Raw genomic sequence first — 26,766 nt, forward strand, 5'->3', positions numbered from 1 at the left:
AATGGACATGCTCCACCTCAGAAAATCCAAATCCATCAGAGCCACGAGAACAAGTGACTTAAACCTCAACACAGAAATAAATAGAACGTGCTGGAGGGACAGATTCATAACCCAGAGGCTCCCTACACTCTGGAACAGAATCCCAGTCCATGTTAGGCAGAGCCCCTCACTGACTCTATTCAAGAGAAATCTCGACGAGTGGATGGGAGATCGTAGGTTTACCCCGGGGGTCATCTCTTTGTCACTACTAGACAGAGGCATAGTAAACTAAACCCTAAAAGGGTGTAGTATTCTCATCCTAAGGGGTGGTGTAAGCCACATACACTCTGGCTAGGCTTATAAATGCCCTAGGGCAGATAGCCTAGTACGAACCTATGAACCTAATTACTGAAGTTTGAAGTTACGTTTGCTGTAATTAAGAATTGTTATACAATTCTGAAAGATCTATTGGGCATTATCACTAGCAGAAACAAAGGGTACTGGTTCCTTAAGTCAAAGACTGTGACACGTGTTGTATATGTAGTGTAACTTTGACTAAAACAATGAAAAAGGTCCAAAGACCTTTTACTAGACAACTCTTAAGAAGAGACATTTAAGTTACTTTGATCACTTGATGGTATTAAATTAAATTCAGTAAGCTATAGACTTCCAATATGAGATGTGATTATTATCTACAAATGACTTAAGAATGATTTACTGGCATCAATCTTGGGTTATTCTTTTAGGTTGCACAAACCTGAGAACATGAACACTAACACATTTGCACAACTGACTGTTCTGCACCAGTTTGAAAAAGCATAGCTTGTATTGCAGAATAGTTAAGATGTGGAGCTGCATGCCAGCCACAGTAAGATTGTCAAAATATTAATTAATTTAAAGTCATTAATGAAAAAATGCTATGGGGGAAGAGCATATAACTCTGGTCATGTTGGGTAAAAATACCTACAAGGTCTCTGCTTAGGCTTTTAGTTTGTGGATCTACCACATTCGACACTGAACCTTGAATGTCATAGGATCACAGGAAGTTACTAGGCTAATGACCCTAGGACCCTTACAAGTCTAACCAAGTTCTGCCCTCGTTTCCAGGATCAGCACCTATTGCCCCTGTCCAAGAGAGAAACAGATGGAACCCCTGGGGTGAATTTATGGTTACCCATCCAATCATCCAGATTGTGCTTGAAGAGGGCCAAAGAAGTGCTCTGCTTTACATGAATTGTGAATCTTTTCCATGGGTATGATAACCTCTGGGAGACAAATCTGTCCCTCCGTCAGGTTCTATTGATGTCGCATACCTGATTAAGTATTTCCAATAATGCAGAGTCAGAGATTGCCTTATACGCAAGGCAGAGATCACCTCTGAGTAGTTTGTATGATCCATATAGGATGAATGCAGAAGACCTTGAATTCTCTTTGTGAGGAATCTTTGTGGTCTCTCCAATTGCTGCAGGTACTTGGAAACATACATACCAAAAGGGGCGTTGTACTCCATTATTTACCTGATATGGGAAGAGTACAGGGAAAGTAGTACCTTCTTTTTTTCTGAAAGCAATGCCCTTATGAGATGAGTAATATAGAATGCCCTTCTCACCACTGTGGAGACATGGTCATCAAAGGTGAAGTTGCTGTCAACCTGTGTGCCCAGGACTTTCACCACTGAGTGTGTGCTTAGTGTGTTTCTATTGATGTGGTAGTTAGCCAGGACATCGCTCTTACTGAAGGGGATGATGACACTTTTTTTGCATTGTTTAAGTCCGTGACTTTGGCACCATTCATTTATTTGCGTAAGACCCTCTTGTAGGATGTTGACATCATTTGGAGATTCTATGACCGCTCCCAATTTACATCATCAGCAAACTTTGTCAGCCACAGACCTTTAGGTCTTGCTTGTACTTCGGAGAAATAGATTGCAGTAGAGGTCCCAGAACTGATCCCTGTAAGGCACTACTGGTTATGGGTCTGCTGTTGGAGGTGGATTCCCCTATTTTGACTGTATGGGTTCTGTCAGTTAGCATCCCAACTAACAGTATAAGGGTTGATACCTAGCTGGGTGAGTTTGTCAATAATGCCTGAGTGGGGAATAGTGTCAAAAGCCTTGGCCAAGTCCAGGTAGGCTGTATGCAGTTTTCCCTTCATCCAGGACTCTGGTGACTGTCTCGAAGAAGTCCACCAAGTTTAACAGGCATGATCTCCCTTTGACAAATCCAAACTGAGTAGGGTCAAGTGTTTGGAGATTACTTGCATCTTTGTTGATAAGGTCTATGATGATTTGCTCCATGGTCGTGCAGATAAGGCTAGTCAGGCTAATAGGTCTGTAGTTCCCATGGTCAGTTGAAGCATCACCTTTGTGCAAGGGGATAACGGTGGCTTTTTTCCATTCATCTGGGATGAAGCCAGTGCTTACACTATGATTGAAGAGTACCCACTGGTGTTGCTAGTTGTTGTTGGAGCCCATGTAGGACGCAGCTTGGGATGTTATTAGGTCCCATAGATGTTGCATTTTTGGCTTTGGGGAGGGAATATTTGACCTACTCTCTAAAGATACAAGGTGGGGGACAGGTGGAAGAAATGTCATGGGTTATGTGTTGTGGAGACAGGGGAGTGCAGTTTTCACAGAACCTGCTGGCTAACAGGTTTACAATGTCCCCAAGCTCAGTGTAAGTGACATCATTAACAACAGTTTGGCACAAGTCTAGGTCTTACTTTTTAGGCTACTGTTGTAACTAAAGAATGCCTTATGGTTGTCCTTAGTTAAGGATGCTAATTTGGATTTGTAGTTTGCTTTGGAGGACTTAACAAGAAGTCTTATTTGCATGTTTAAGCTGAGGAGGGAGTGTTTCCAGTTTAGGGCATGCTCCTTCTTACTTTTGGACAACAATTTGTTCCTTTTATTGTAAAGCCTGTTAATAGCAGTTGTCAACTAGGCAGGTTTGCTCTTCCTTGAAGAGCTTGTTTTGGTCTTATCAGGTACGGCCATGTCAGTGCAGTTATACAGATGTTTGTAAAAAGCATTGGTCTAGGACTTGGCGTAGTTACCAGTTCCACCTTAGGGGGAAGGTGCAGTGAAGCTATTTCTACCATCCCTTAGAAGGATATAATCTGCTTTGGAGAAATTTTATAGTTTAGTTGCTGCTGGGGGAATCAGGTGTGATAGTTACTTCGAATTCGACTGATTTGTGGTCAGATCTGACAAAGGAAGATCTCACAGTGGGAATGCTACAGAGGTCCCCCATATAGGTAAGCACTAGATCCATGATGCTGGCACCCCTAGTTGGGGTGTCCACCAGCTGTTCCAGGGTGAACCTTTGGGCAAGTGAGTTTGAGCATGAGTAATTTACCCAGTCAATGGGTGGGTAACTAAAATCACCCAGAACCATGTTGTTCCGATGTATCTTGATGGATTCCACTAGATCCAAGTAGGCAGACTGGGCGCCCTGATTCATGGAGGGGGTCCTGTAGCTGGCAATGACTTGAGTAGGTGTCTGTTAACAGTTAGTTGCACCTGAAGTGTCTTCAGGGAATCATACTGTGTAACCAATCTGGAGGTGCATTTATCTTTAATGAATATCGATACACCGCCTCCTTTAGTTTTCACACCTTCCATTCGTTGTCTGAACGTGTGCTAGGAGGTGTAACCTGTATGACATGTCAAATAGAAATATCAATAAGAAGTGGAAATGGTTATCTCCAAATAACATGATTCATTATTTTCACTGTGCAGTGTTTGCTTGTGGTAGGTACACACTGCAGTGAACTTATGGTTGTATCACTAACGGTAATCCCGCTTTTTGTAGACCTTCTGTGAGAAGTAGGATATAGGAAGTTCAGGCTTTCATTTACCCACAGCTAAGCCTCAACAGAAACAGGAGAGGCCAAGGGCAGAAGGTCACTTCTTAAACCTATCTGATAGATGACTTGTAATAGGTGGCCATATGTAGTATGCCCTAGTACCAGAGTAGGATTGTAGGCTGGGCCTACACAAACAATTCCCAAAATAAACCATTGAGTGATAGAAGAATAGAGGTCATGACCACTGGAGGTACAGCAGTGGACAGCTTCCACCCAGCAAATAAAAATGAAATGTGCTGTTTAATTACATTAAAATATACATGCTACTGTAAGAACACTAATAACTAAAAATGTAATAATTTGCACTTATTTTTCTTTTACATGCTGCAGTGAAGTCGGACATTGTGTGCATTTGAAAAGAAAAGTGTGCCCTTAATAATGATTTTTTATTTTTTTTTTGCAGCCATGGTATCACTGAAAGGAGTATACTTTTCAATCCTGCTCTTTTTGGGGAGTTTCTTTGGAAGTATCTTTATGTTGGGTCCCTTCCTGCCATTGATGTTTGTATCCCCAGCTTGGTATCGCTGGATTACTGATCGCGTTGTAGCTACATGGCTCACACTTCCTGTGGTAAGATGGAAAGTGACTTTTTGTTGCATTAAAGTTTGACTAATTTACTTTGTTTATGTATTTGTATGTATTTTGAGGCTGCCGCCACAACCTGCAGATAACTTAATTTTTTTCTGATTTATTAGCTAGGCGTTATCTTAACTGTCATTTTGCCGTGTTTATTTCAAGATACAACTTTGGTGCTTTCCAATTTCTTGGGTTCCTGTATGGGTACTTATAACAGACATCTCCGATAATAAAGCCAGAGCTATGTCATTGCACCGTTGTAAACTGCAGTGTGCTGAAATTAGTGTCAGCTACAGAGTTTTGCACAGACATTTATAGGAAATATCCCCAAATGCTTTTCATATAAACAAACATTTGGCATTGGTACTTAAATACACTTTTGGAAGATTATTAAGATGATGTAAAAAAGGCAGCAAGCCCAGATGTTCTTCGTGTTTCAGTGTTGCAGTCATTACATTTGGGTAATCTGCTGACAGGTTGCACTCAGTCGGCCTGAATAACAAAGTCTTGGGTCCTGCATCGGTTGCTGTCTCCTCTTCCATGATGTCAGGTCGTCAGGGGTATAAAACATGCAGCCAAAGCCTTTTTTATTCTGTCTTTCTTGCCGCCCTGTGCCCGAAGCAGAAGCAGTTCGCAAGTGCCGGTCGGCCGACTCCTGAAATATTCACATTCGAGTTTCAAAACAGAAGTCTTCAATTAAAGATATGTACCCCGTTGGGGGAAACTTTTTCTTGCTTCTTACCGATGTCAATAAAAGTTAATAATTGCATTACTTGTGGGAAGCAAATACCTCATAAGGATTTTAATTTGTACTGTACTCCTTGCCCAGGCCCAGATCATAACGTGCCTTGCTGTCAGTTTTGTGCTAGATTTAACCAACGCACTATTAAGCGTCGGTATATTTTTGCTTCAAAATATTTTGGATCCAGATTTAATTACCCTGAAATGTTGTCGGATAGCAATCCGACTACCGGAGTTTACAAAAAACGCAAAGAAAAAGACAGAGACAGACCGTCGAGGTCCAAAACCAACGACGGAGCTTCTCCTAAGCCAGTCGCCGGTTTGCCAGTACTCAGTGAGGCGCTTTCACAGCCCCTGATACTCGCTACTTTTGAGTCGCAGGCCTCTACCGAGACCCATGCGGAGTCTGGTATGCTGCGAGATTCTCAGAGTAGTGAACCCGCAGATGTCTCTCCCTTGGATGGGTCCGGAGCCGCTGAGCAGGCACCGGCTTCTGAGGGTGTTTTCAGGCCTCAACATTTTTATATAAAACAGACGCCAGCTTCAAAGACAAAATCAAAAACAACTTCTAAGTCTAAAAAACCGACGCATGAGGCACGTGCTCAAGCCTCTATACCTAAAAAACAGATGATCAAAATGGCTGAGGACTTAATTACCTTGATCAGGGGTTCCCAACCTCCACCCCCCCTGCTAAGAGGCCTAGGCAAGACACTGATTATGAATCTTCAGATCAGGTTTCTATTTATTCTGATTCCTCTTCTGATCAGGAATTTTCTATACCACCCTATGAGGATTCAGATGCAGAAGAATCCATCCCATCTGCATCTCCTCCAGAGGATTATTCTTTTGGAGAAACCTTGCATACTTTAAGGGAACATTTTCATTGGGAAGAGTCAGGATTTCTCTGAATCAAAAAAGAGGCTTAGGGATTTCCCTCTTCCTCAGCATAGGCCTTTGGCTATACCTCCTGTATTAGATATTGTTGATGATGTGTTTTCGGAATCAAGCATGGCTCCTGAATCCCTACCTCCGGATCCTAGTAAGCCAGACAGATATTACAGGGTTCCTGACTCCCACAAATTTCTATTCAAAAATCCTGCTGCTGATCCTGAAACTATCTCACAAGGTCCCAAAGGTGTAAAAGCCTCTACAGCCAAAAATCCTACCCCCTCTGATAGAGATTCCAGGGCGCTGGATAGATGGTAAAAGAAGGTTTATACGTCTGCAACCTTGGCAATTAGGGCCTTAAACTGCCAGTTTCATATGCTTAAATATCAACATCATGTTATGGGCCTATTGAAATAGAAAATGATATTGATTTCTGATTGTGTGGAAAATAAAGAATTACAGGAATTATTGCATGCAGCAGAACAGGTTGGAAAGCATACTTTGCAATGTGGTTTTGATTCCTTGGAGGCCTCTTGCAGGGCCGCAGTTACTGGATCTGTGATTAGAAGGCATGCCTGGCTCAAGGAGCAAAATCTGCCTGATCATGTTAAAGCTAAATTGTTGGATGCCCCTTTACAGCATGATACTCTGTTTGGTAATAAGGCAGAAGAGGTTTTAAAGAAAATGAAAGACAAAGCTAAATCTATGCAAACTGTAAAAGATTTCTTACAAGTGCAGCCTCCCAGATTCAGTAGGCACTGGCCTACTAAAAATCGGTCCTTTCCTGTGTCCAACAGAACCTCTCAAGGCAAATTCAGGCGGTCAAAAGGCTCTAGATACCAATCACAGGGTTCTTACTGGTCAAAGCAATGGGCTGCCTCCACCTCCAAATCTGGAGGAAACAAAGCACAACCCTACAGTAAGCAGTCTCAATGACTTCCCTCTACCATCACCAAGCACTTATCTATTGGCAGCCACCTTGGGGGGGGGGGGGGATTAGCACTTCATGCTCAAAATTGGCAGTTAATTACCCAGGACAAGTGGGTATTAAACATAGTATCCCAGGTATACAGATTTTATTTCCATACTTTGCCAATTCCAAATGGTTGGCCAGATCTGCCACAAAATCAACGGGCAGAGGCTCAGAAACAAGTTACGTCCCTCATGGATATGGGAGCTATTCAACCAGTACCAGAACTGGAAAAAGGACAAGGTTTTTATTCAAGGCTGTTCCTGGTACCCAGAAAAGACAATGCCTGGCGTCCAATACTGGGCTTATCGATTTTGAACACGTTCCTGGACATTCCAAAATTCAAAATGCTAACTTTTCAACAGCTACTGCCTATGCTGGGCAAGAACGCTTGGTTAGTGACTCTAGACTTAAGAGGCATACCTGCATATCCCAATAAGGGAATCATGCAGACGTCACCTCCGCTTCAAGGCAGGTTTTATGCATTACCAATTCTCTGCACTGCCCTTTGACTTATCTACTACGCCCAGGGTCTTTACAAAGTGTCTGGCACCAGTAATTGCATTTTGCAGACAAAGAAGCATACAAATTTATCCTTACTTGGATGACTGTCTCATTCAAGCAGAAAACAAGGACATTCTTCTTCAACATCTGGCGTTTGTAAAAAGGCTTCTAACATGCCTAGGGTACACAATAAACGAAAAGAAATTACAACTGGTACCCACTCCAAAAATTACATTCCTGGGTGTAAGCTTGAATACAACTGCCCAGATGGCTTACCTTACGCCAGACAAACAAAGGCAACTGACTATATACTTCAAACAGATGGCAACAAAAACCCAGTTATCTGCAAGACAAATTCTGCAGGCTTTGGGGTTCATGGCATCCTGCATTCTACTTATTCCATGTGCAAGACTGCATATGAGGAAACTTCAGTGGTACCTAAAAAGTTTATGGAGTCAACATTGTCACAGTCTGGAAACAATGATTCCTCTCATTCCCTGACTACAACAGGAGTTTCTTTGGTGGGCAGAGACATGCCACCAAAACAAGGGACTGTAATTCACTCTACCCCCTGCCACCCAAACCCTAACTACAGATGCATCAGACTATCCTTGGGGGGCCCACCTGGCGGAGAGATGCATTCAGGGCATATGGAGCCCAAAAAAATGCATCTGCATATCAACCAGAAAGAGATGCTAGCTGTTCAGAATGCCCTGACTGCCTTCACGGACTTACTTCATCCAGGACAACTACTGATAAAGATGGACAACACCACGGTTATGTGGTATATAAACAAGCAGGGGGGTACACATTCCTATCCCCTTTGCAGACCAGCCATGGCATTGTGGAACACAGCCTTGACTTACCAAATACATCTTCAAGCTCAATTCCTGCCAGGAAAACAAAATACTCTGGCAGACGACCTAAGCAGAAATCTTATGGACCCGCACGAGTGGAAACTGGATCCACAAGTCTTCAGCATGGTAACACAGAAATGGGGGAGCCCAGACATAGATCTATTTGCCTCCCCCCAAAATTATCAACTGGACAAATTCCGCGCAAGGACTTATCACAGACAAGCATGGAACGTGGATGCCCTATCCTTCATATGGAAAAACCTATCAGTCTACACCTTTCCCCCTCTGCCTGTTCTCTCCAAGGTCTTACTAAAGGTCAGACAGGAAAAACCAAAAATGATCCTAATTGCTCTGGACTGGCCTCGCCAGCACTGGTACCCAATTCTAAGGAATATGACTTAACTCCCTCCTTGGAACTTGCCTCAAATACCTCATCTACTGTCTCAGCAGAACAATCAAATTCTGTACACTCAGCTCCAAACTCTGAACCTTGCAGCATGGCTGATCATGTAATTATTCAAACAACACCTCTCAGTAAATCCGAAATGGATGTCATTTTGGAAGCCAGAAGGCCTAGTACTAGAAAATCTTATGCTGATAAATGGAAAAGATTCTGTGCTTGGAATCAAGCACAAGGAACGGACATAGCAAAACCAAATATCCCTCAGATTTTACAATGCTTGACTGAGATGCTTGACAAGGGCCTATCCTTCTCTTCAATAAAAATCCATGCCTCTGCCATCTCAGCTCATTACAACACGGAGCCTCCCATCTTTTCTCATCCTCTGCTAAAACAGTATCTTAGAGGGGCCAAAAATTTAAGGCCTCCCAGAAGATTACCAACTCCTGCATGGGACCTCAATTTTGTGCTGGAAAAACTCACCCTGCCTCTTTTTGAACCAGCAGCTACTGCGGATATAAAGTTTTTATCTTGGAAAACAGCTTTCCTTTTGGCAATCACTTCAGCAAGAAGGGTTTCAGAACTACAAGCTCTCATGGCTGTGGAGCCTTTTATTACATTTTACCCAGACAGGGTGTCCCTTAGGACCAATCCTTCCTTTATGCCTAAGGTGGTATCTAGTGTGGCTCTTAACCAAACTATTCACCTGCCAACTTTTTACCCAAATCCGCAGAACAAGGGGGAGCGGATTCTGCATTCACTGGACGTACACAGACAACTAAGATTCTACTTAAACAGGACCAAATCTCTAAGAAAGTCTGAGCAACTACTGGTGGCATTTGCTTCAGGATCAGAGGGGAAGGCTATATCAAAGCAGACTATTTCTAAGTGGATAAGCCACTGCATTCGTTTCTGCTACTTGCATCATGGTAAACCTGTACCCAAGGGAATCAGGTCACATTCCGCCAGAGCTGCCTCTACTTAGCAGCCTTTCTCAGAGGAGTTCCAACCAAAGACATTCTAGAGGCTGCTACTTGGAGCTCTGTTCATACCTTCACAAAGCATTATCATTTGCCTCTCTTCTCTAAATCCAGGGCAGGCTTTGCCACTGCAGTTCTGCAGGGCCTTATAGCTGCTCCTAATACTATTTAGTTCCATCCTCCCATCCATAGCTTTGGGATTCTACCCAAATGTAATGACTGCAACAGTGAAACACGAAGAACATAGTACAGTTGTTTACACTTACCATAAATGTAGATGTTCGAGTGTATTCACTGTTGCAGTCCTGGTTACCCACCCGCCATCCCCCTTTTCTATAACTTCTCTTTCCTTCACTATACTCTAAAGCCTTTGTGGTGTATTTGCTTTTAGATGAAGGTAAAGTTTATGTTGCTAAAAGTGCATTTTTATACATTGCTGTTATATATATATATATATATATATATATATATATATATATATATTTTTTTTTTTGCTCCCCATTTGGGGGGCACCTGACATCTGGGGCAAGAAAAACTGAATAAAATGGCGTTGGCTGCATGTTTTATACCACTGACATCATAGAAGTGGAGACAGCAACCGACGCAGGACCCAAGACTTTATTATTCAGGCCGACTGACGGCAAACCTGCCAACAGATTACCCAAATGTAATGACTGCAACAGTGAATACACTCGGACATCTACGTTTATGGTAAGTGTACACAACTGTACTTTGCATGCTGTTTTGTGTAACTATGATAATAGTCATATGTAATAATGTAGTAATATAGTTATCCTATAGCAGTGTTTGAAAGTTAAAAAAAATAACTTTTATTGAGCTTATTATAGCAGTATTCATGCCACCAAATTCCCATACTGGGTGTACCACCAATCCTACCAAATATCTTGCAGTATGCTACTGTGTACACTGCCCAATTAGCTAAGCATTTAAACTCTGGTATATAGTCTTAGTTTAATCCTTATACCATTCCCTTCCATAATATGGAACAGCTGTCTATAATCTTCAGGATCTCTCTTTCTCTATTTTTTAACTCATCTCTAGTCTTACTTCACAGCTTACTATTCTCCTGGATAAGTTCTGCATGCTGCGCACACTTATCCTGTGCCTTGACGACTGTACTTTTAAATCACTCTCCTGGCATTAGTTGCTACCCCCCACCCTTTCCTCTTAATCACCTTCCTTCAAGCAGAAAGAATTTACACTTTCTAAGCACACTCTTGCTATAGTTATTTTTATATTGTCTGCATACTTTTTCTTATCCCATATCTGTCTGATTTTCTCCATGTGTAGAATTCCAGCATCCTCATTTCCTGATGTCCACATCTCCTATGGTTTTATTAAAGTTGTGACTCCTCAGCACTGGCCTGGTAATCAGGGAGCCTCAGTCCTCATCACTGGCAACAGTGGGGGACGTACACACTGGGAGGATCCAATTCCTTGTGCAGAGTAAATAAACGATGCAGCTCGAACAGGACAGAAACACCTTTAATATATAACACAAATCCACAGTTTTACTTCCACAGGTTAAGCGCTTTCATCTGTTTTATGTACAGACTTCCTCAGAACCAAGATATTCCATCACCAGCTCTCATTATAAATCCAATTTGGCGCCAAAATTTAAAAAGTATCCTAATACTGCCTTAAAGAGACATTCATCAATTCCTCTCGTGCACAAGCTAATACATGACTTATATATATATACTATTTATCTAATACATTTGATTCAGTGACTAATATAACCTATAAATCATTAGTTAACCATTAATTAATCTTGTACTATATAAAAATATAAAAATATATAAAATAAAAATAAAAATAAAACTAGTATATGATATATCCACATTTTAAATATATTATTTGAATGTTCTCTAAAAAATCCACATACAAATGTATGCAATGTTTTTAAAAAACATGTTCTAAAAATTCAATGGTATATTAGCTAGAGTATACAAAAATAATTAATTAAATAATTGATATATACACTTCTGTAAACATCTTAATAAAATATATATGAGATATATAGTAAAGGTAAAAAGTATTTATACACACAACAATGCTATGTACTAAAACCACAACTATATAGTAAAGGTAAAAAGTATTTATACACACAACAATGCTATGTACTAAAACCACAACTAAATTAGTCAAGAATAAGGAATGGTTTGATGCTAATGCTTTCATTAATGCTTGGAAGACTAGTTGCATCTGTGAATATCTGCCACTTGCTTTCCATCATGGCTAAATATACTTTCCAATTACCCCCACGAACACTGCTATCAACATGTTCTAAAATAGTAAATTTAAAGTAATGTTGATTCCCTTTACTAATAATATGCTTGGACAAAGCATTCTTTGTATCTTTAGTCTGAATCTTGTAATAATGTTCATATATTCCTTTTTTTTTTTTTTTTAAATTCCGCTCAGTCTTACCTATGTAGAATGCTGAGCATACAACACATTTTGCAAGATATACCACTTGTCTAGTGTTACAAACATTGCATACATTTGTATGTGGATTTTTAGAGCACATTCAAATAATATATTTAACATGTGGATATATCATATACTAGTTTTATTTTTATTTTATATATTTTATATATTTTTATATTTTTATATAGTACAAGATTAATTAATGGTTAACTAATGATTTATAGGTTGTATTAGTCACTGAATCAAATGTATTAGATAAATAGTATATATATAAGTCATGTATTAGCTTGTGCATGAGAGGAATTGATGAATGTCTCTTTAAGGCAGTATTAGGAAACTTTTTAAATTTTGGCGCCAAATTGGATTTATAATGAGAGATGGTGATGGAATATCTTGGTTCTGAGGAAGTCTGTACATAAAGCAGATGAAAGCGCTTAACCTGTGGAAGTAAAACTGTGGATTTGTGTTATATATTAAAGGTGTTTCTGTCCTGTTCGAGCTGCATCGTTTATTTACTCTGCACAAGGAATTGGATCTTTACCTGCAGGTTATACAGTTGTTTCGTTGTACACTGGGAGGATGACAAGTACACACACAGTAAAATGCAATTTCCCTTAAGAGCACACAGAGACCACAGTCAGTCTGAGATTGGTTTCTCCCTCTTTCTCAACATCCCCAATAAGACTCCCTACTGGAACAGTTATAGGGTTGAGATCTCAGCTGAGTGGCCAAACCAAGACCTCCAGCACCCTCTCTGTCCAACCATTGCTTTGTGTTCCTGCCCAGGTAGCTGACACACACACACATACACTTTGAGGTTTGATTTACACGCAAGCACACACACACACACACACACACACACACACACACACACACCTGGGAAAGGCTGGCACAGGTTTACTATCTATGCCTCCTTCTGCCCAGATTATAAGGTAGTTTTCAGTGCCACCAGCCCCTACTTATCAGCTACTTTAAGGTCCTTGGCAAAGGATGGCCAGTCCTACTGTGTAATGTTACTATTAGTCCAAATGGTAGTTTGACCAGTAGCAAGGCTGTTAGGAGTGGTCTGCACGGTGTCACTAAATAGATGAGCAAGTACTCTAAGAGCTTGAATATGTCTCACAAATAGCCAGAAAGATAGGTTTAAATATATTTAATAATAAGTGATAAAAGAACAAGAAAATACTCAACTCATCCCAGTAAATTCAGAGTTCAAAATCACAGGAAATATTTAAAACATTATTGCAAGGCAGTCTCAAATAAATACAGAAAGCATCTAATCTAATATTTATTATATTCCTTACTGAATCTAAAAGAAATTACTGTGCCCTAGTTAACTTACTTACAGAGCCAGGCAAGATAGATGTGGTGAGTGTTTTTTCCCAGCTGATGCTGAAGGTCAAATACAAAATGCACTCTCTCTCTCTCTCTCTTAGAGTTCTTAAAATTAATAGTTCAAATATTGTTGTTGGGATACTTGTAGGATGACATCACTTTTGTCATCTGACTATCCCAGTTGAAACCCCCTATTGCTAGAAACTGCCAGCATTTGGCATCTCCCTGTGAAACATACATAGCCCTCAGATCTTTGGCAGATGGTGGAAGTTGTAAAATAATTTACATTCCTCCACATGCAAAGATAATACAAAAACTTCTAGTTCTAAACATTGTGTCTGTTACTGCACAGAAACTGAGAGATAACATATTTTGTTTAGGGCCCAGCTATAAAGTAACTTAACCTCAACCATTCTTCTGAAGTTTTGCAAGTTAATCCTCTATGCTTTAGTTTCCACTGTTAAAATGTATACGTTTACACAGTTACAATAGTTTATATACAATTCTGTTATTTTCCAGTAGGGCACACTGTGGATACATCTTTAAGCTCAGTACTGTACAAACCCTTTTCACACACACTTCTGTACCAGCAGTTTGATATACACATAACATGCAGTTCTAATACATTTGTAACACAAGCATATGAATCATGTTAACTTTTACAACTGACATATAATCATCTACAAAATTCCAGATAGCTGGGCTGGCAGTATCTCCTTTTGTTACATTTCTGTATAAAGCATATTAATATTCATAAATGACATGTAATTATTTACAAAATTCCAGATAGCTAGGCTGGCAGTATTTCCTTTTTGACAAAATTGATGTACCTTGTATGTGCAACTGTAATGATCTGATCACAGGCTCTCATAATTCCTCATATTATCTTTAACAAGTCTCTTATTCCTTCCCATTACTCTTTTTCACATATTGGTGTCTCACATTTTTCTCAACTGTATCTCAGTTTTTCCATCCTCTTGAATTATTTCTCTGCCATCATATCCTTATGTATACCTTAGCTGCCATCCCTTTCTGGCATCCTTCCTTCCCTCTTAAATGGGAGTTTTCTCTGTTCCTTCACCTCTTTTCCTCCAGTGTTCTTTGCTGCTACATTTATCACTATTTTATGACATTTCTGAGATGGTGGCATTTCCACCATTCTAATCTAGAATTTTCTTGGTTTCCATTTTAATCATGGCTCTCACTGAGCATACTAAAACATATACTTTGTCTGGTATTTATTCGCTTTTTTCCTTGTGTCTCTGACCATTTTTATCACCCTGGTCTGTTTATAATACTGAGTTTACCTTTTCTACTTATATTTCTTTTGCTCCCCCATGTGCATGTGATGGCATAATGGAATTACATATGTGTTATCTGTGTGTGTATGTGTGTGTGTGTTTATATATATATATATATATATATATGTGTGTGTGCAGTTCCTCTGCATTTTGTTATTGAGCACGGGGGAGGGGGTGTTGTGTAATGTCAAAAATATGGATAGCCAAAGGATTTAAATGTCAATGGTATGTTTTTTGTCGAGACGGGTGAGCAGAGTTGGAGGGAGTGAGAGTGGTTGTGGGTTAGTGGTGCAATTCAGCATAGATGTATGTGTGTCTGTGTGTACGTATTTTAGGTTTAGGGTCAGAGTTAGGTAAGCGGATGGATGTGTATGTGTGTGTCTGTCTGTCTGTATGTTTTGTGTACTAGCAGTGCTACAAGAAGGTTTTTGATAAGGTGTAGGATTAGGTGTGGAGGAAGGGTCAGGTTTAGGGATATCACTTAAACTAAGGTGAGCAAGGTAAAGCATCCAAAAATACACTTTTTAGTAAAATGTATATATCCGTGGTATGTTAAAACATATACAAAAACCTATACAAAACATAAAAATGCCAGTGCAGTTCATAATCCAAATATATATAATTATTTAAAGCCTAGCTGACCTCATTTTTAACACAGAACCTACAGGAATTTGTCTGATTAGTTTTGAGTAGTTGGAGGATAACTCCATCCACAAGGATAACTGCCAAAACAAATCATAATATTCTATTTTAGTCTGCCAAAACAATTCAGTTGTATTTTTTGAGGTGTGTATTTTTTACAGAGTTTGATTGTTTTTATATAGCATTCTTACAATTACTTCTAAATATTTATGGAAAGTTAATTTCTTGTAGTAGTGTGTTTAATTCAGTTAATTAATGAATGATTTTGTATTAACTGACCAACCAATGGTAGCAGTTTTAGCTTTTTGTAATGTTTGTGATAGTTGATTTTTGTTAGTTCTAATGAAGTCCTGAATGGAGAAGAATGAAAGCACTTAACTGAAGAAACCTTTTGGCAACACATTTGTGTTTTGTGTTGTTTTCCTTGTGATTAATAGCAACATTTTTTCACCATTGGAACTCTGGGTTTCCAGCTGTGTTGTACACGCAGGATTTCTTGCTGGTTGTTTGTGGGCTAATCCTGTGATTCTGCTTTTTTTTTGTTATTGGTATAAAATTAAATAAACTTGTTTTCAGCCAAGAAGATTGCCTGTGTTGGAGGCTGAAGATTATAAATGTATAAATACTATATTTTTTATGTTTAGGTACGACTGTATGGTTCCATTTCTTAGTAAGCTTTATTTAAAGGTGTTCTTGCAGTAAAAGTATGATTGTGTTTGCTGACAGATGGCCAGTACTGTCTGAAAAAGGAGATTATGATACATATAATTTATAGGTCTACAGGAATGATATGTTTGTTTTGTGATACATTTTAAGGCCATATTAATTGTTATAAAGAGACAATCTGTGTTTATCCATGTGGAATACTTTGCCCAGTGAAAGTTATGTATTTTAGATGCTCATTTGTTATAATAGTTAAATCACTATAGCTTCCTTAGAAAGTGCTGTTAAGTGAATTGAGCTGTATTTTGACAACACAAAGGTTGGAAGGTTTGGAGACAAAACGAGAGGGGCAAGATTACGTTGGTTTGGACATGTGCTGAGGAGGGGTGCAGAGTATATTGGGAAAAACATGCTAAGGATGAAGCTGCCAGGTAATAGGACAAGAGGAAGGCCTAAGATAAGGTTTATGGATGTGGTGAGAGAGGACATGCAGGTGGTTGGTATGACAGAGCAAGATGTAGAGGACAGGAAGAAATGGAAACAGTTGATCTGCTGTGGCGACCCCTGACGGGAGCAGCCAAAAGAAGATGAAGAAGAATAGAGAGCATTTGACATTTAACCAAATTTAATATTGTGACAAAGAACAGAACACAAAAGTGTTTGAGTTTTCAGAGCTACTTGATAAAACTCTTTTATTTGTTCTTTTCTTCAGGCGATGCTGGAAATGGTATTTGGTGCAAGAGTGGTGATCACTGGAGATGGTTTTATCCCAGGAGAGCGTAGTGTGATCATTATGAACCACAGGACACGATTAGATTGGATGTTCTTGTGGAACTGCTTGCTACGGTACAGCTACCTAAGGCTGGAGAAGATTTGCCTCAAAAAGTCCCTCAAATCAATTCCAGGATTTGGTAGGTTATTTTCATTTCACATGTTGTTGTTGCTGTTGTCACATGTACAATTGCAAAATGCTGTAAAAGTGTCGCATAGTCTCACTGTTGATCTGTGGTAACCATTGACAGCAGCAAACACGATAAATCACTAATAACTGGCTTTGTAGGCCTTACCAGTGTTCCATAATCAATCTATATCAAAAGCTTCAGTTTGGAATGCAGAAACAGATTTTGGGGGCTGGCTAACAATGTGTGCAGCATTCAGGAAAGGTGGGAATGTTCTAAGTACAGTTGGATACGAGCCATTTTTCTTTAACTGAGATTTTATTTTTGTCCTTTGAGATCTGCTCAACTTGGCCTTTTTTTTATGAAGTTGCTTTTTAGACCTGAAATAGTTGTTTAATTGCACATTATCTGACAGTGCTCTAATGTAGTGACCAGAAGATCAAGGGAATGTTGACTTCATTTCCGTACCAGGCAGATTGATCCATATTTTGATACTGACACCATATTGTGGTATGGGGAATGCTGCACTGTTTTCTTGTTCCTCTTTGGACTTTGTGTTAATATGTGGTCTTACCTTCTTGTTTGGGATTTTAATTCAGGTAGAAGGTGAAAGTCCCTTTACACTTATGAATTATGAAGAGCTGGGCATTTTAAAAGTAAATACAGTATAAAATCAGATGTCTTATCATATTTCAGAATTTATAACACAGGCGACTTTTCACTTGTTGATTTGCTTTTGTTTGCTTTCCATAACTTCCTTCCACTTTTAATATTAATAGTATTCTACAAAACAGTCTTATTTCATTTATAGTACCTATAGTTACCAAATTGCAGTGAACCAGTGGTCCCAGACATAAAACCAATAACCCAGCTTCCACTCCACTGAATAACTACCAAAGAATCAGCGAAAATATAACATTTTTATTTCACTTGTTTAGCAGATGTTCATCGTGTTTCACTGCTGCAGTCATAACACTTGGGTTATCCTGCCATCAGGCGGTTCCCCAGTCGGCCTGAGTTCCAAAGTCTTGGTCCGGCGTCGGTTGCTGTCACTTCTTCTCTGACGTCAGTATGGCAGGGGGATATAAGATGCAGCTGACGCCATTTTCTTCAGTCTTTCTTGCCATGCGGTGCCTGAAGCAGAAGCAGTTCGCAAGTGCTGGTCGGCCGACTCCTGAGATTTTCATACCGAATCCAGAACCAAAGTCTTCAAAAAAGCTAAGTACCCCGCTGGGGAAACTTTTTCTTGCCTCATACCGATGTCAGTGAAAGTTAATAATTGTATTTCTTGTGGGAAGCAAATACCTCATAAGGATTTCCACTCCTACTGTATCCCACGCCTAGGCCCAGACCACGGCGTCACTGGTTGTCGGTTTTGTGCTAGGTTTAATAAGCGCACTATTAAACGTCGGTTTGACTTTGCCCGACATTATTTTGGCAGAAAATATAATTACACTATGCCGTCGGAACTTCCGATGACCGCAATTCATAAAAAGCGCAAAGACAAGGACAGGCATCCGAGGCCCAAAACAGACGACGAGGCCTCTTCTAGGCCGGTCGCCGGTTCTCCGGTTTTCAGCGAGGTGTCTACGCAGCCCCTGATGACCGCTTCAATAGAACCACAGACTGCCTCGGACTCCCACGTGGAGCTGGCTGGGCCTTCGGATGCTCCTGCAATTCAAATTACCAAGCTTAATCCTACAGAGGGAACCGAAGTAGCTGAACTATCCACAGCTTCAGAAGGTGTTTTCAGACCCTACCCAGTTAACAATTAAACCCTCTGTAAAGTCTAAGCCTCCCTTAAAAGCAAAGAAACAGACACAACAATCTCCAGGGCAGGCTTCCATGCCTAAGAAACAAATGCTAAAAATGGCCGAAGACCTAATCACCCTGATCAGAGGGTCCCAGCCCCCTCCAGATAAAAGGCCCAGACAAGAAGCAGACTAAGAATCTTCGGACGAGGTGTCCATTTCCTCTGACTCATCCTCAGACCTAGGGTATTCCTTACCCCCTTATGAGGATTCTGATGCTGAGGAATCCATTCCATCAGCCTATCCGCCTGAGGATTACTCCTTTGGGGAGACTTTACATACCATGAGGGAGCATTTCCACTGGGAAGGCCAGGATTACTCAGAATCCAAGAAAATGTTCAGAGACTTCCTCTTATTGCCTCAACACAGACCCCTTGCTATTCCGCCAGTGTTAGACATTGTGGATGATGTATTCACTGAATCCAGCTTAAACCCTTATTCCTTACCACCAGCCCCAGTTAAGCCAGATAGATATTACAGAGTCCCTGACTCTCACAAATTTCTCTACAAAAGCCCTGTTGCTGACCCTGACACTATTTCTCAGGGACCCAAAGGGATTAAGGCCTCATCAGCTAAAAACCCTGTCCCCTCTGACAGAGATTCCAGAGCATTAGACAGATGGGGCAAGAAAGTTTATACATCTGCAACCTTAGCCATGAGAGTCTTGAACTGCCAGTTTCACATGCTAAAATATCAGCAATTTTTAATGTCTCAGTTGAAACAAAAGATGCTGCCAGATTCAGATCCTCCTAATTTGAAAGAAATGCAGGATTTATTGCATGCAGCTGAACAAGTGGGAAAACATACTTTGCAATGTGGTTTTGATTCTTTAGAGGCCTACTGTAGAGTAGCAGTTACAGGCTCTGTCATTAGAAGGCATGCTTGGTTAAAAGAACATACACTTCCAGATCATGTTAAGGCCAAATTACTGGATACACCTTTACAACGGGATGTGTTGTTTGGAGTTAAGGCAGAGGAGGTATTAAAAAAGATGGAAGATAAGACAAACTGTATGCAAACGGTCAAAGATTTCTTACAGGTTCAACCTCCTCGTTTTAGCAGAAATTGGCTAACAACAAATTGGTCCTTTCCAGTCACAGACAGACCTCAACTGGGCAGATATAGACGTCCAAGAGGTAGAGGTCAGACACAAAGCCCTTACAGACCTCAACAATGGGTTGCACCAGGCCAGAAAGAAGGGGAAGGCAGACCTCAACCTTATAAAAAACAGTCTCAGTGACTTCCCACTACAGCTGCCAACCAGCTCTCTCTTGGCAGCCCCCTTAGGAGGAAAACTGGCTCTTTTCTATCACAATTGGCATTGCATCACCAAAGACAAATGGGTTCTCAACATCATATCTCAAGGTTACAGGTTCCACTTCCACACTCTTCCAAGGTTAAAAGGAATGCCGAATCTGCCACCAAATCAGTGGGCAGAGACTCAAAAACAAATTACAGCACTCATGGACATGAGAGCTATTCAAAAGGTACCACCACAAGAGCAAGGACAAGGATTTTACTCAAGACTCTTTCTGGTTCCCAGAAAGGACAAAGCCTGGAGACCCATTCTGGACCTTTCTTCTCTGAACACTTACCTGGATATTCTGAAATTCAAAATGTTGACACTACAGCAGCTTCTTCCCATGCTGGGCAAGAAAGCTTGGCTCGTGACTTTGGACCTCAAAGAGGCATACCTGCATGTCCCTATCAGACAAAACTGCAGAAGATACCTCAGATTTATAGCAGATTCAATGCACCATCAATTCTCTGCACTGTCCTTTGGCTTATCTACTGCGCCCAGGGTCTTCACAAAGTGCCTGGCACCAGTAATTGCATTTTGCAGGCAAAAAGGAATTCAAATTTACCCATACCTGGACGACTGCCTAATCGAAGCAGAGAGCAAGGACATTCTTCTAAAGCATCTGGCGTATGTAAAAAACTTATTAAGTTGCCTGGGGTACACAGTAAATGAAAAGAAATCAAAACTAGTGCCCTCACAACAGATAATATTCCTGGGTGCCAGCTTAAACACAATGGCCAGATGGCTTATCTCACGCCAGACAAGCAAGGACAACTGACTCAGTATTTTCATTTAATGGCAACAAAGACCCAACTCCCTGCAAGAAAAATTCTGCAGGCCTTGGGCTACATGGCATCTTGCATACTACTAATTCCATATGCCAGACTGCATATGAGGAAACTACAATGGTACCTAAAGAGTGTATGGTCTCAACACTGTCAGAATTTGGAAACAGTTATACCACTAATTCCTTGCCTACAACAAGAGTTTCAATGGTGGGCTCAAGCTTGTCACCTCAACAAGGGACAGCCTTTTATTCAACCCACAGCCAGGCAGACACTGACAACAGATGCATCGGATTACGCCTGGGGAGCACATATGACAGGAAAACGTATTCAGAGCAAGTGGCCCGCAGAACAAAGACATCTCCACATCAATCAAAAAGAGATGCTAGCTGTACAAAATGCAATTATATTTTTCAAGGACCTGCTGCATCCAGGACAACTACTACTAAAGACAGACAACACCACAGTTATGTGGTACATAAACAAGCAAGGGGGCTCACACTCCTACCCCCTCTGCAGACAAGCCATGACCTTGTGGAACACAGCTCTATACTACCAAGTTCATCTGCAAGCACAATTCCTGCCAGGAGAGAAGAACACACTGGCAGACAACCTAAGCAGAAACATCTTGGATCCTCATGAATGGTAATTGAGTCCACAAATATTCAGAATGATAGCACAAAAATGGGGGAAACCAGACATAGATCTGTTTGCAACCTCAATGAACTGCCAACTACAGAAATTCTGCAGAAGGTGCTACCATCCACAAGCATGGAAAGTGGATGCCCTCTCATTCAGCTGGAAAAAACTACAAGTATACGCTTTCCCTCCTTTAACTCTCCTTCCAAAGGTACTCATAAAAGCCAGGCAGGAAGAGCCAAAGATGATCCTGATTGCACCAGACTGGCCACGTCAGCACTGGTACCCAATCTTAAAGAACTTAGCACAAGAACCACCCTGGATTTTGCCTCAAATCCCACAGCTGTTGACACAACACAACAATCAGATACTTCACAGCCAGCTAAAGACCTTAAATCTAGCTGCATGGAAAATTTCTTAACCAAGCAAGCATTGCCTCTCTCCAAAGCTCTTATGGATGTCATCCTGGAGGCCAGAAGGCCTAGCACCAGGAAAGCCTACTCAGATAAATGGAAGAGATTCTGTGCCTGGAACCAAGCACACAGCCTTGACCCTCTTGTACCAAACATTCCTCAGATACTTCAATACTTAACTGAGATGCTGGACAAGGGCCTCTCCTTCTCATCCATCAAGATTCATGCCTCAGCCATTTCTGCTCATTACAACACGGATCCACCAATTTTTTCAAATCCTTTGCTCAAACAGTACCTCAGAGGGGCTAAAAACATGAGACCGCCCCGTAGAGCACCTACACCAACTTGGGACCTCAACTTTGTTTTGGAAAAATTAATCTTACCTCCTTTTGAGCCAGCTAACCCAGCAGATTTAAAATACATCTCTTGGAAGACTGCTCTGCTACTGGCAATAACATCAGCAAGAAGAGTTTCAGAATTACAGGCACTAATGGCAGTAGAACCTTTCATCATTTTCCACCAGGACAAGGTGTCCTTAAGAACTAATCCTACGTTTATGCCAAAGGTAGTATCAAGTGTGGCTCTAAACCAAACTATTCACTTGCCAACCTTTTATCCAAAACCACAGAACAAAGGGGAGAGACTACTACATTCCTTGGACATTCACAGACAGTTACGCTTCTACTTGGACAAAACCAAAGCTTTCAGAAAATCTGAGCAATTATTGGTAGCATACGCTGCAGGAGCACAGAGAAAAGCCATTTCAAAGCAGACTATTTCAAAATGGATAGCTCACTGTATACGTTTCTGCTATACCCACCATGGGAAACTTGTACCTAGCAGCATTAGATGTTCATCGTGTTTCACTGTTGCAGTCATAATCGTAGGGTTCTCCCCTGCCGGCAGGCAGCCCTCGGTCGGCCAGAATCCCAAAGTCTGGGTCCGGCGTCGGCTGTTCAACCATGCTCCCTGACGTCAGAGCGCCAGGAGTATAAAGCTGACAGCCGACGCCATCTTCTCCAGTCTTTCTTGCCGTGCGGTGATAGCAGTTCGCAAGTGCCGGTCGGTTGACTCCTGACGAATTTTTCTATATACTTCGGTCCGAAGACTTTCTTCTCCACTCAAAGCTAAGTACCCCGTTGAAACTTTTTCTTGCTCCACTCCGATGTCAGAAAAAGTTAATAATTGTATTTCATGTGGGAAGCAAATACCTCATAAGGATTTTCATTCTTACTGTATTCCTTGCTTAGGCCCTGACCACGACGTAGCTAGTTGTCGGTTTTTTGCTAGATTCAATCAACGTACAATTAAGCGAAGGTACGATTTTGCTTTTCATTACTTCGGTAGGCGCTTTAACTACAAAATGTCGTCGGATACTGTTCCGGCTACCGGAGTTCACAAACGTCGCAAGGATAAAGACAGGCCTCCGAGGTCCAAATCTGATGATAGCGCACATGCGGAGCCAGCTTCAGGTTCGGCCGTCGTCAGTGAGGCGCTTTTGCAGCCCCTGTCGTCGGCCATTTCAGAACCGACGGCCGAAACGGACTCTCATGAGGAACCAACCAGGTCTTTAAATATCTCTGTTGCAGGACCTTCAGACAATGCTCCTTCGGATGGGTCCGGAGCCGCTGTGCAGGTACCGGCTTCTGAAGGGGTTTTCAGGCCTACTCAGCTTCTAGTAAAGGCAAAGCCAAAGACAAAGGCAAAGACTCCTTCTAAATCAAAGACTTCAACACAGGCCTCTTCTGAACCAGCTCCCAAGTCACAGAAACAGTTACTCAAGATGGCGGAGGATTTACTTACTATGATTAGGGGTTCTCATCCCCCTCCAGACAAAAGGCCAAGGCAGGATGTTTATTATGATTCCTCTGATCAGGCTTCTGTTTCCTCAGTTTCTTCTTCTGATCAGGAATATTCTTTCCCTCCTTATGAGAATTCTGATGCGGAAGAATCCATTCCTTCAGCTTCTCCTCCTGAGGATTTCTCTTTTGGGGAAACTTTGCATGAAGTGAGGGCACATTTCCACTGGGAGGGGCAGGAGTATTCGGAATCCAAGAAAAGACTGAGGGATTTTCTTCTTCTTCCCCAACATAGACCCCTGGCTATTCCTCCTGTTTTGGATATTGTGGATGATGCCTTTTCGGAGGCTAACTTAACCCCTGACTCTTTTCCTCCTGCTCCTGTTAAGCCTGATAGATATTACAGGGTTCCTGATTCCCATCAGTTTTTATACAAGAACCCTACTGCTGACCCTGAAACCATTTCTCAGGGTCCTAAAGGAGTTAAGGCCGCTTCTGCTAAAAACCCCATTCCTACTGAAAAGGATTCTCGAGCCTTGGAAAGATGGGGAAAAAAGGTGTACACTTCTGCTACTTTGTCCATTAGGGCTTCAAACTGTCAGTTTCATATGCTTAAATATCAGAAATTTCTCTTGTCTGTCTTAAAACAAAAATTTACTTCCATTTCTGCCTGTGCAGACAATAAGGAATTACTTGACTTATTGCATGCCACTGAACAGGTTGGGAAGCATGGTTTACACTGTGGATTTGATGCCTTGGAGGCTTCTTGTAGGGCTGCGGCCTCTGGCACAGTCATTAGAAGACATGCATGGCTAAAGGAACAAAATTTACCTGAACAAGTAAAGGCTAAATTATTGGATGCTCCTGTTCAGCATAATGTTTTGTTTGGATCTAAAGCTGAAGAGGTGATTAAAAAGATGGAGGATAAGGCGAAATCCATGCAAACAGTTAAAGATTTCTTACAAGTACAGCCTCCTAGATTTAGCAGGAATTGGCCTTCAAAAAACTGGTCCTTTCCCTCTTCAGACAGGCCTCAGAGGGGTAGATATAGACGCTCCAGAGGGAGGCCTCAAACACAAGCTGCTTATAGACCAAGACAGTGGATTGCTTCTACCCCTAGGGGAGGAGAGGACAGGTCACAATCTCAAAGGAAACAAACTCAATGACTCCCTCTGTTGGGCTACAGGAACATCTTGCCTGGAAGCCCCTCTCGGAGGAAAACTCTCTTTTTTATCAAAATTGGACTCAAATAACCCAAGACAAATGGGTTTTGGATGTGATTTTAAGAGGTTACAAATTCCATTTTCATACCTTGCCAAGGCCAAGCGGATGGCCAGACCTTCCAAAACATCAATGGATGGAGGCCTTAAACCAGGTGGAAGCTCTTTTGGCTATGAATGCCATAGAACTGGTTCCTCTTTCAGAGATGGGAAAAGGGTTTTACTCAAGGCTCTTTCTAGTCCCAAGGAAGCAAAACCCATGGAGACCCATTCTGGATCTGTCGGTCTTGAACACCTTTCTAGAGATTCCAAAATTCAAGATGCTTACTCTACAGCAGCTACTTCCAATGCTGTCCAAAGATGCATGGATGGTAACTTTGGATTTAAAGGAGGCATATTTACACATTCCCATCAGGCAGGATCGCAGAAAATACCTCAGGTTCAAGGCCGGATCGAGGCACTTTCAATTCTCTGTGCTGCCCTTTGGATTGTCTACTGCGCCCAGGGTCTTCGCCAAATGCCTGGCTCCAGTAATAGCTTACTGCAGACTCAAGGGAATTCAAATTTACCCTTATCTGGACGATTGTCTAATTCAGGCAGACAGCAAGGATGTCTTACTCCAGCATCTAGAATTTGTACAGAACCTCCTCAAGTTCCTGGGATTCTCTGTAAACATAAAAAAGTCAAATTTGACACCATCACAACAGATAACTTTTCTGGGTGCACTTCTAAACACTACAACCCAGATGGCATTTCTGACATCCGAAAAACAATTACAGCTGGCTTCAACTTTCAAAACCTTGGCAACTCTAACCCAACTATCTGCAAGAAAATTCCTGCAGGCTTTGGGTTACATGGCCTCCTGCATCCTTCTCGTACCATATGCAAGACTACACAAGAGGAAAATGCAGTGGTACCTAAAAAGTGTATGGTCTCAGCATTGCCACAGTTTGGACATACTGATCCCCGTCCTTCCTTGCCTTCAAAAGGAATTTCTTTGGTGGTCCAGGGCATGTGCTCTAAACAAAGGGAAACCCTTCCGTCTGCCTCCTGCCACTCAGATTCTAACCACGGACGCCTCGGATTATGCTTGGGGAGCCCATTTTCAGGGCAATTGTCTGCAGGGCCTTTGGACAAAGGATCAGAAGCACCTGCATATCAACTTAAAGGAAATGTTAGCCATTCAGAAAGCTCTGTTGGCCTTCAGGAATTTCATACAACCAGGACAACTACTAATACGGACGGACAACACCACAGTTATGTGGTACATAAACAAGCAAGGGGATCTCATTCCTACCCCCTTTGCAGACTAGCCATGGATTTATGGAACACAGCTCTAGCTTGCAATCTGGATCTTCAAGCTCAGTTTCTACCAGGGAAACAAAACTTCCTGGCAGACAGTTTGAGCAGAAACCTTTCGGATCCACACGAGTGGATGCTGGTCACCAAAATATTCAGGATGATAACAGCGGTATGGGGATGTCCTCACATAGACCTCTTTGCATCCCATCTAAATCATCAGCTACAGAATTTTTGCACCAGGACTTTCCACAGAGAAGCTTGGAAAGTGGATGCCCTGTCATTCAGTTGGAGGAACCTCTCGGGATATGCTTTTCCGCCTCTTCCTCTTCTTCCACGAGTTTTATTGAAGATAAAACAGGACAAGCCCAAGATGATAATCTTGCTGGCTCCAAATTGGCCTCGACAGTTTTGGTATCCAACTCTAAAAACCCTATGCCTGGAGCC

General features: G+C 41.4%; 1 protein-coding gene across 1 annotated transcript in view; it reads left to right on the plus strand.

The window, feature by feature from the left end:
* LCLAT1 (lysocardiolipin acyltransferase 1) overlaps positions 1 to 26,766 on the plus strand; it is a 1,316,330-nt gene that overhangs the window by 484,144 nt on the left and 805,420 nt on the right. Inside the window, exons 4-5 of the mRNA XM_044058897.1 lie at positions 4,250 to 4,416; positions 16,867 to 17,065. Of these exons, the coding sequence (XP_043914832.1) occupies positions 4,252 to 4,416; positions 16,867 to 17,065 (364 nt within the window). The 5' untranslated portion in view covers positions 4,250 to 4,251. The remainder of the gene's footprint in view (positions 1 to 4,249; positions 4,417 to 16,866; positions 17,066 to 26,766) is intronic.

The sequence above is a fragment of the Protopterus annectens genome, chromosome 1.part2, assembly GCF_019279795.1.
Source record: "Protopterus annectens isolate FY-2018-M chromosome 1.part2, PAN1.0, whole genome shotgun sequence".
Taxonomy (NCBI): domain Eukaryota; kingdom Metazoa; phylum Chordata; order Ceratodontiformes; family Protopteridae; genus Protopterus; species Protopterus annectens.